We start from the raw sequence: 10,930 nt of genomic DNA, 5'->3' as shown, positions 1-10,930 counted from the left end.
CTTGTGTCTCGAGCTTTCACGGGGCTGTAGCGAAGTCACGTATGAGAAGGATGACGCGTCGAAGGGCGAGACAAAGATTGTCCGAAATATGATTCGCATAAATGTATATTTTGGTTACAATTTTAAGTTTTTTGTGATAAAGATTCTATCTGTACACGATTCTTCACGATTTTTTTTTTCTTTTTCCGGCATTTCTGTCATAGCTGACTTTCGTCTCGTTTTCTCAATGTGTAGGGAAAAAAGCATGTGTCTCTTTACAGCACAATGGAAAATGGTCATGCTGTCTTTGTATTCGTAGCTGCCGGTAGAAATGACCAAGCACCACAGAGTGTTTCCACGCAGTGCCATTGGTCATCTCGCTCTGAACCATTCACTTAAAAAAAAAACTGTTTCTCTTCTGCCTTTGCCTCATGACGCATATATGCTAACCTCTACCTATGTGTATGTCTGTGTGTTTGTGAACATACATATATTCAGGAATATGTGTATGGGCGCCAATATTTATAATACTACATAGATACAGTGTATTACAATAGGTCTTTTGAGGTTTTTGTTTTTGCTTGACAGTGTTTTTCAATGTGATTAACTAGAATTCTATTGTAATTAGATTTCTTTCTCATGAGGTGCGAGGATACGCTGCTATTTGTGTCAATGTAGGAGCATTACCTGTCGGTCTTTTATTTTGAAAAGAGAGACAAAGACGTTGTCGGTCCAGATTTGCTGCCAAATGTTGTAAATAACGGGACAGCTGGACACAAATCTGACAGTGCAGGTTCAGGCAACGTGACATAACTGTACGCTTGCGGCCATGTTCTTTTCCGACACCAAAGAGTTGCTTAATTTCACAGAGTTGTCTTTTAATCTTTTTTTTGTTTTTTCCCAAAACGGATAAGAGTCAGTCTGGATACCTTGGGCAGCACTCTTTAGTCAAGAAGTCGTCTGTGTGTAAGAGGGGGGGTAGTAGATTCGATTAAGCTTCTTCTGACGGGAATACCACCCTCGTCACCCAAACTGCTGTACACGTGTTCAGAGGATTTTGAAGAGTTTCATTCCAAAATGAGATGTCCACCAAAGAAAATCATGCAGCTCATGGAAAGATGGTTGTAGACATGACGTAAAAACTGTGAGAAGTTTTGAATTGCTTTTCTTAGATTATTAGAGTATTAAATCCTGCGTGCGGAGGAGATGTTGAGCTATAAATTACACCAAAATGTTTTTATTCAAGTTGGATAAAACATTTTGGAATCAAACCCTTCACTCTTTAGCTGGCTGGATTTTAATCTACTGTATACTACTGAGATAAACCCATTTCAAAGAGCAGTTATGTGGGTTTTGCACTATTTTTTGTACTTAAAATAATTTTGTTAGTATAATTTTTAGTTTATTTTTCTTGTCCCATTTTCTTTTTTTCCTTTTTCTTTTTTTGAAAGGACCAAAACATGACAGAACCTATGCTTATCTATGTCATTTGCCAATTCTGCTGATTGCTTCACTCTCAGATTTGTTTTCAACGTCAGGTTAATGATAACTATGATATATTTATATATTTGAAAACAAATATATATATACTTTTAATTTCAATAATCTATCAAATTAATACCTTTAATGTAATTTTTGGGATAGAATAACTCACATTAATGTCCAGAATAATGGTTGTGCATAATTATCCATCATCCAGACACGACAATAAACATTTTCTGGTTATATATTGAACATGCTCATCTCAGATTCAAGCTTCGCTACTTGCAGGAGGGGTCGTCTCCTCTTGGTTGGCCGCTGAGTCTTTCTACGAAGTGTGGCCTCGACTTTAAAGTGCTTCAGTTTGCAACATATATGTCCTAAATGGTCTCTTATTGCACATTGAAGGATGCATGATATTAAGTGTTTACAAACTTGAAACAACCATGTATTATCCCTCTTAGAGATTGTCTGTTCTGGCATTTGTATTTACCACCAAGTTGAACAAAGCTGAAGTTCTCGTCACACATCAGGCGCGTGTCCCATTTTCATTCGATCATGCCAGTTGTATAAGTGTGAGAGCATATATTTATTTTATTGGTACATCCGTTTATGTTACTGTTTGCTCCATGAAAACTCTTGCTTCCCCTGCGCCGTAGTGAAATGCGTAGAAAGCGTAAAGCCGTGGGCTCGCAGCGCCGTGCAGGAGAGCTCAAGGGTTTCTCACTCGCCATACTTCCATCCATCTGTCTGTCTTCTGGGATGAATATCTGTGGAGTTGCAGTATTTTCTCATAGTAGGCAATTTTTGTACAGTTTTATTAAAATAAATTTCACATGGATGTCTGACTTAATCTGCTGCCACAAACAATTTAGACTGTAGATACAGTATATATATATTATTGTGCAATGGAAAATAAATGTAAAACCAATCATAACAAGTTTTGTCTCGTGTTTTCTGTTTCATCGCCGACTTTTATTATGAAGTATTTCCTTATTCTTTATATGTGAAAAGTGTGAAAAGACTTTTCCCTCCTCAGGGCTGAGGTCAGTGGTGGGTGTAGACTTAAGCGTCTTGCTTAAAGGATAAGTTCACTGAAAAATCATCCTCATGTTGACGAAAAGTTTGTTGAAGTTTCGTAATCGACTAAACATTTCTGGAGCTTCACAGCCGAATAGCGCTGCAGCGTCTTCTTAAAACAACTGAAGTAGACGGAGACCTGTTTAAAAAACATAAAATGGCTCCATACAGCTCGTCCAGCGCAAGTCTCCTGGAGGCCTGAGAACCCAAATTGATTTGAAAAGATGTTATTTACGCCCTTTTAAAAGCCGAAATCTTTGCTGCATAGCTTCTAAGCTAAAAACACTAGTGCACACCCCGTCCGAACATTTTAAAACAAGCCTCCATCTACTTCAGTTGTTTAGGAGAATGCTGCAACGCTGTTTTGCTGTGAAGCTCCAGAAATGTTTCGTGGACTACAAAACTTCACCTGACTTTCCATCGGCATGAGAATGAACAATGACGACTGAATTTTTTATTTTCGGGTGAACTGTTCCTTTAAGTCAAATACATGTGACAGGCACCTGCATGATCTGCACACACCTGTTTATTTCAGGAAGGGACAAAAAGATCCATCAGCATCAGAGCGAGCATTTATACAACAATTAGTCGTTTAATACATTAGTCGATTAAAAGGAATTAAGTTGCAGACTATTTTGATGATCGATAAATCGTTTAAGTCTTTTTTTCAAGCAAAAAATCTATTTTAGCTGGTTTCAGCTGCTTGAATATTATAATTTGCTGCTTTTCTTTGTCATTTATGGTAGAAAATGAAGACATTTTGGGTTTTGACTGGTGGTTGGACAAAAAAAGCTGCAATTGTGATGATTTATGAGGAAAATAGTTGGAAGAGTAACTTATAATGAAGATAATTGTTAGTTGAAGCCTTGGTAGGTTTGTTCTTTCCTTCCTTCCTTCTCTCTTTCCTTCCTTCTTTCCTTTCTTTCTTTCTTTCTTTCTTTCTTTCTTTCTTTCTTTCTCTCTTATAATGAAAATTGCCTCCTTCAAAATTCACAGTGCACATTTAGAGATGCAAATTAAAGACAAAAATAATTGTCATTAACGTTTTATGTTAATCTCTATCTCATCTTATATTTTATCCTACATTACCCAGAAGCCCCTGCAGGTGGCGCAGGTGCTCGCTGGACTCCCGTCGTCCAGCGGGGCACAGACTACAGCTGCAGCCCGGGCTGAGCAGCATCCTCACACCGCCTGAAACGGCGGATGCAGCGGAGGGAGCGCAAAGTTGAGCGCGGTGAAAGCTGGACACAAAGTCGGCCACAACAAGTGCACTGTGAGCGGGGACGCACGATTTGACACGTTGTATCCTCTACGAGCGTTTTAATGCGGGAGTTTCACATCGCAAAGCTTTTACATTTTTTTTTTGCGCTGCGTAAATGTTTGACGCACCGGAGCGTCTCCGTCTGTGATCCGCAGACAAAGAGGATGGACGCAGCCGGAGAAGACGCCAACTGTTAACCTCCTCTAACCAGGTTTGGCTGAGGGGGTAACTTCTCGGGGTTGTGGACAACTCGGTTAGAGGTTTTTCTCACATGTTAACGTCGACACAAAGTAGCTCCAGAGGTTTCATTCAAAGTCAAAAAAGAAGCTCCTCCGAGAGATGTGAGAGGTCAGGGGCCACAAGAGCACAGGGCAGATACTTCTGTAAAGACTTCCTGACAAGGTAAATGTGTAAATGCTGTCTCCAAATATGCCTTCACCGTTGTTCCTGTTGGTCTGTGTCTGATCTGGAGATGCATGGAGCAGACTGCTGCACACACTGCTGGATGTGATGGTGTTCACTTAAAGTAAGGCTCCTGACATCCAGTTTTGAAGATGAGCCAAGGGCCAAACCTCGTCCTGGAGTGGCTGTCCAAGCTCCACCTGGCTCAGTATGTGGAGGCGTTCATTGACAATGGGTATGATGATCTAGAAGTTTGTAAGCAGATCGGGGAGCCCGACCTGGATGCCATCGGTGTCCACATTGAGTACCACAGACACAGGCTGCTCGCAGCAGTGCAGAAGCTCATAGATGAGGACAAGAGGAAAGCACTGAGCTACTACTTCACCCTGGAGCCTCTGAGTCCTTCGACTTGCAAGAGAGAAGAGGACCTCAGGACTTTGGGGTCACACTTCAGGGGCACAGGAGTGCATCAGGCCTCCTGTCCCGGCAACCATAACCCCAGACTGACCGATTGTAATGACTTTGTGACTTACCCCAAGCTGAAGCTCAAGGTGCTGATAAGGGATAAACTGGCAAAAGATGGGATCAACCTGGGAGAAGCTCCTTACACGTACAAGGTAATCACTTCCTTCTCATTCACACAGCGTTGGTGCTGGCACTTGAAGCTGTCTCGTTGGATTTAATGCGCTCACGTTGTTGTGTTTGTGGTGAAGAGTGTGACAAATTTCTTTGATGGTGCTGACGTCCACTCATTCCTCTTTATGGCTTCAAGAATGCTCTGGTTTCCCCTGCGAGGAGCTGCTGACATTCAGTGTGGTGGAGTTAGATGTGCTCAGATCATTTTTTAATGATCGGGCCGAGTTGATCTGAATACTGACTGTTTCATGTGAGCAGACGTGTGATCAGTTTGGGTTCTGATGGCAAATGTTTCACTGAATGAGTGAATATGAGGTTTCTTCTGATCTACATTCTTTCTTTCTTGCTCTCTGTCTCTGTCTTTCTTCTGGGTGTCTGTCTTTCTGTCTTTGTATCTGTCTTTCTGTCTTTCCATCTTTCCGTCTTTCTTTTTTTCTGGTTGTCTTTCTGTCTCTTTCTTTCTTTCTTTCTTTCTTTCTTTCTTTCTTTCTTTCTGTCTCTCTGTCTTTCTTTCTTTCTTTCTGTCTTTCTTTCTGGCTGTCTTTCTGTCTTTCTTTCTTTCTGGCTGTCTTTATGTCTCTCTGTCTTTCTTTCTTGCTGTATAAATAAGTCACCAAACACGACCAACAAAGCTTCAATGACTGTGCACTTCACTCAGTCTGGACACCTGGACTGAAATGTACGAACTGGTGGAATATCAGCACAATTACTGGACTATATAAAAAAACAAATAACTAGTTCAGTTATCAGCTCAGTTATTTCCAACAACAACTTCTCTGATGTTGATGATGTTGAGTCCTCGCTGTTCATGTAGGAGCATTCATCTCTCTGTAAACCAGCGCAGCTCCGGCTGCCGGCTTGTTAAAGTCAGCCGGGGATGCTGCAGGAGACCTGGGTTTCAGGCTGTCAAACACAGCTCAGTGTTCAGCCTTTGGATGTATTTGATGTTTGACCAGTTGTTTCCTCAGATTAGATGCTTTGTATTTTGTGTTAGAAATATTGCAGCCAGTTTTGACTTTATTGACTGTGGGCTGTTGCCGGGGATATATAAACTTCTGTTTTTTCTCAGTTTCTGACCTTTGGCACAAATCGTTTCAACTTGAATCTCTACTCTGAAGTACTGATGTAATTCGATGGGTACCAAGGTCGGTACCCAGGCCTGAATGTCATGTTGTAGGGTGGATGTTGCTCAGATGATAGAAGAGGAAGAGGTCGTCCACTGGTCCCAAGGTTGTCTGTTCGATCTACATGTCAACGTGTTCTTGAGCAAGAAACTAATTATCAGTTGCTACCAATGGTTGGACTGTGTCGTGCCATAAATGCAGCCAATTAACCAATTACCATCCATGTTAATCCAGCTGTAAAATACACCACAAAACAAAATACTGTTGATCCAGAAAGGCAAAGAACTGCAGTGAGATATCTGCTTGAATACATTTAGGTTTCATAATATGTTGGTTGGTAGCTCAGCTGGTAACAGTGACATAAGCCTTGTAGTTTACAGTCAACACATAATCAATGAACAAGCGTTAACAATCCCCTGACCTCTGTATGCGGAGGTCAGTAGGACAATGGATCCGTCTGTCTCGATGACAGATGTTTAGTCCACGGATGAAACATTTTCTGGAAGCAGGCCATTTTATTTCTGGGGATCTTCTCTGCTCTGTCAACTGTTCAGTCTGTGTTGACTGCAGAGACTGTTAGTTAATGTAATTGTAGAGGATTGTTATTCTGCTCTGGCTTTGACCAAAATCCCTTCACTCCTGAATACACTCAGTGAATTGTCTGCGGCCGGCCGGATGAAAGGCTGAGTGTCACATTTGGCTTATTGTCAACAATCTGTCGCTGTCAGTGGAGCGTGTGATTGACGGATCCTGGATTTATCACAGAAAACCGATCATCGGACAAAACGTGGAACGCTGGTGACATAAATCTGTTTCATCTGTAACAGACTGTCAGAATGAATCTGCTCAGCAACACTGCTGGACGCCGCCCCAGAATATCTTTACACTTTCAGACCTAAGGCACAGTTTGTGTTCTCAGCAGTGGCACTTAGCCCAGAGCGGACGCACTCCTTTAATTCACATTTATGCTCGTCTTGGTTTTGTCTTTCCTCAGCAGATACAAGCTTAAAACGCTGCTCATCAACAATGAATGAATGTGGTCTGAGAGACAGGCGAGTAAAGATGCAGGTTTCCAGTGTGACTGAACTGATCTTTGTCAAAAACAAATCATAGAAGATGCTAGATTGCCTTTACACAAGCCGTTCTGTTGCATGTGTACACTTTTATGTATCTAAAGGGAGAATTGTGCAGGGTTTGGTGTATTTTCATTTATTCTAATAATGACAATTTAATTAGAAAGGTTAACGTTGCACCTCTGTAGTGCCATTACCTTTAATATAGTTGCACTGTACCAACAGTACTGTATGGTTCTGGCCAGTTTCACAGCTACACGCACACGCTGTTCATGAAAGATTCAGAGGCTATAAACTACTAAGTGCAAAGGCACTTTGTGATTCACTTCCAGCCTTTTTGTAGGTTACAGCCAATAGTGGCACAGTTCGAGTCGAACCGAGAAGTTTCTTTAATTCTGCAGACTTCACCAGCCGTGGAGTCGGCACAACCAAGTTCACTCACAGGGCAGAACCCGTGCAAAGCAACACATTACTGTCATTACAAATCATTTATGTTTAACTGTGGTTCTCCAGCCTTACAGTGTGGTTAACATTAGGCGTGTTATGTCATCCCGTTAAATAGGCCAACCTTTTTTCCGACTAATTAAACATCTCATTATGAGGACATGCACAATCATTTCATTTATTTACTGCATGAATATTAACTACCACCTTTGCTTCGGAGCAGCTCCTCAGAGAAGAGTTGATTTAAAACAATCAGCGGAGACAGGTTAGCGCTGTGTGATAACAGCATTTTGGAGCCGGGTTCATCAGATTGATTTGAGTCCATTGAATAGTTGCAGGATGCAGGTATGTAGGCCACTGCGGCCCATTTTCTCACCAGGAATAGCATACAGCAGCTTCAGGCTAAGTCAAGCTCTGTAAGCAATGCTGCTTTAGTAAATCTGTGCAGAACTAGGCTGAATATCAGTGTAATTTTAACACGTCAATATCGTGTTTTGCATTTAATATGGTCAGGGATTTTGGTTATTGTTGTCTTTTTCTAGTTTTTTTGGACAAAATACCATAAAACGTGACAAAAATGACACATTGGAAAACAGGTATTGTTGACACCATAGTGGAATTTCTAACTTTAATACAATTTCTTGAAAAATATGGATATTCAATACCATTTTCGATACCAAAGGGAAAAATTGGGGGCATCACATTTTGGATTTTTATTCAAAGATGAATTTTAGCAGGCTGTATCATGGCAATGAGATACATTTTTCCCTTCCTGGCTTGTTGCAGAGAACAGCAGGAAGATTAGGAAACGATAAATATCACTCTTTTTTTGAAAATATTAGTTTTTTCTCTTTAGCATAGGCCTTAAAAATAGTATTTATGTATATTTATGCATATTCTCACTGTCAGAGAGAAGAGAGTGAGGGCATGCAGCTGCAATCAATACTGCAGAAAATGAGTAAACTGTCAAACTTGTCAGTATCAATATTTTTGTGGTACAGTCGTATTGGCTCACACAAATACTGCAGCATAAAAACTAAGAATATTTAAAGGTCTAAAACACTACAGTATACCCTCGTATATACCTGTATGAGCCAGCTGCTCTACTTAATGAATCATATGTGAGAATGTTTATGAAGTCGACTTCATACCGTCGCTGTTATTCACACTTGTTTAACCCACATTTGCCTTGTTTGAGTTTAATCTATGCGAGATCAAACCACAGTATGGTTTGTCCTCAGGCCCTGTTCTGTCTGCAGTTCAGGAATTGCAGTAGTTTGCATCTTTAATCCCACGATTCCTCTGCCTGTCTGGGTTCGGTAATGCAATTAATTCCCAATGCGCTCTTCTGACTTTTCTGCACGCATGACTTCCTGTTCACTCAGGCCCAGAGGACCTATTAGTGACTTTGAGTGAGAGAGAAAAAAGTGATGTGATAAAAGCTGGTTGAGCTGTAAATGACCTAAACACCGCCGCCGTGAAGTGTTTCACAGAAGTGTATAAGAGATTTACATAAAACAGAAGTCACAGCATGAAAAAGCACAATCTAAACATAAAACTGTGAAGTTGCCTCTCCCGGAGGTATAACCTGAATATACACATCACATTTTACAGCCAGATGTGGGTTCATTGTACCGGAAACAACAGTACATGGTGTTTTGCTTGTTGCACACAAACCTGGACTGACCCGGTCATGCTGTCAGAATAACAGAGTTGTGAATTTTTTAGGTACTGTAGGTACAAATCCACAACAACAAATTGCACTTAAGTTCATACCAGACGTTGTTGTGCTGTGCAGGGGGTCACTTACTTGTTTGCAGCTTCAAAATGTTATCACACACACAAATAATGTAAAACTGTAAAATGCATGTCAGGTACTCATGTTTACCAGGCTGATTAATGCGCTAAACTTTGTCGAGACTCTCTGCTAACAAAATGAGTTGCAACAGATTGGTGTAGCAATGCCTAGTTCCCTCGACAAGCATTTTGTTCAGCAAGAAAACCAATGCAAAATACTCAGACTTTGAGATGAGGGAACCGAATGTGCAAAAATGCTAACTGATTTCTGGGTTTTAGAGCTACAGACTACACCAGAAGTTTCAAATATTGTTGGGAATGAGAAGCTCTTCTCAGCTGCTGCCTCGTCTCTTGATAGTCATAAGAATAAAAATCTTTCCTTATTGAATTTAAAATGTAGTTGTCAAGCTCAACAGTTCTCATCAAGATGATCAACAGGCTTTTTAAGTTGCGCTTCAAATGATCGGCTTTTGTCATTAGACAGCAAAGCATGAAGTATAGTGTTCATCACACAGAGCCCGTTGGGAAGGACTCCCTTTATAGCTGTCCTAACAAAAGGGCTCTAAATCCCTCGAAGGCCTCCTCGCACTGCCCGGCCTGAAAAACATCCTCAGAATGGGAACAAATCTTAGTTGTTCAGAAGATTTCCCTGTGTTGCTCTGCCAGAGGATCGGAGGACAAGCAAAACCAGCAGGCCGCTTTTGACGGAAGAAAAGCCAGTCTGAATAGAGCCTGGCAAAATACAAGCTCCGCAGCAGCTGACAGCTGTCGCCGCCTTTGTCAATATGAAAAGGACACTGAATAGAACTGGTTGTGTCAAACAAAGTTGGTTTCAAAACACCAGCACTGATTTTTACTATCGGGGTGTGGAGGAGGAGCTGTGGTTTTGTAGTTTAACGATTGATAACATGAATCACTTTTGCTTCTGTTTACTTCAGTGCTTCGTCCCTATCACCTCTGAAACAAAGCAACTTGTTACTTGGCCTGGGTGAGCGCTGTCGCCTCAGAGCAACAAGTTCCTGGGTTTGAGTTCAGCTCAGTGAATTGCCCATAGGTTTGTGTGTGGATCCTTGTCGTGTGCTTTATGTATCAGGCCTGTATAAGCTTCCTGCCTAATGTAAGTTGATTGGCTCCAGCCTCAGGCTTCCCTGTTAAGCATAAACTAGCACAGATGAGATGACGGATGGATAAATGTGTAATCTAACTGCCGCACCCTGACCACTACCAATCTGTAGAATAAAAATATTGTGATGTAAATGTGCTCAACTTTAAAGGAATTATCCGGGTCAGGGTCTCCATCCGAATTAAGCAGATTAAGTATCGGCCACATGTGACTGATCCACGTTAAATAAAGATTCTTCTTCTGTGTTACAATTCTGTGTTTTCACTATCATTCATTCAGGCACCAACTATTTATTTTAATACCACTGCAATCCCTGGCTTCCTGTTACCATGTATAACAAATCCAATGCAGTGATGTATACAGATTACAGCGTTGGGGAAAAAAGGATATCAGATTGGTTGTCCTAATGTTGGCGATAGAGCTTAAAATAATATATAGTATAATAGAATAATAACTAATACAATATTTTTTAGGCTACATAATGCTGTCATGATAGAACAGTCTGGTAAGCAAAACCAGGAACCATCGATAT

General features: G+C 41.0%; 1 protein-coding gene across 5 annotated transcripts in view; it reads left to right on the top strand.

Annotated features, from left to right (window-relative positions):
• The first annotated feature begins 3,741 nt into the window (after window positions 1-3,741).
• The window catches only part of sash1b (SAM and SH3 domain containing 1b), a 52,314-nt gene continuing 45,125 nt past the window's right edge, over window positions 3,742-10,930 (top strand). For all 5 annotated transcript variants that reach the window (XM_084381074.1, XM_084381072.1, XM_084381075.1 and 2 more), the window contains exon 1: window positions 3,742-4,818. In XM_084381074.1, coding sequence (XP_084237200.1) covers window positions 4,354-4,818 — 465 coding nt within the window. In that variant the 5' untranslated portion in view covers window positions 3,742-4,353. The remainder of the gene's footprint in view (window positions 4,819-10,930) is intronic.

This window comes from Pagrus pagrus (genome assembly GCF_965226575.1).
Source record: "Pagrus pagrus genome assembly, chromosome: 18".
NCBI classification, from domain to species: domain Eukaryota; kingdom Metazoa; phylum Chordata; class Actinopteri; order Spariformes; family Sparidae; genus Pagrus; species Pagrus pagrus.
The sequence above is the reverse complement of the archived record's forward strand: the minus strand, read 5'-3'. Positions and strand labels throughout refer to the sequence as shown.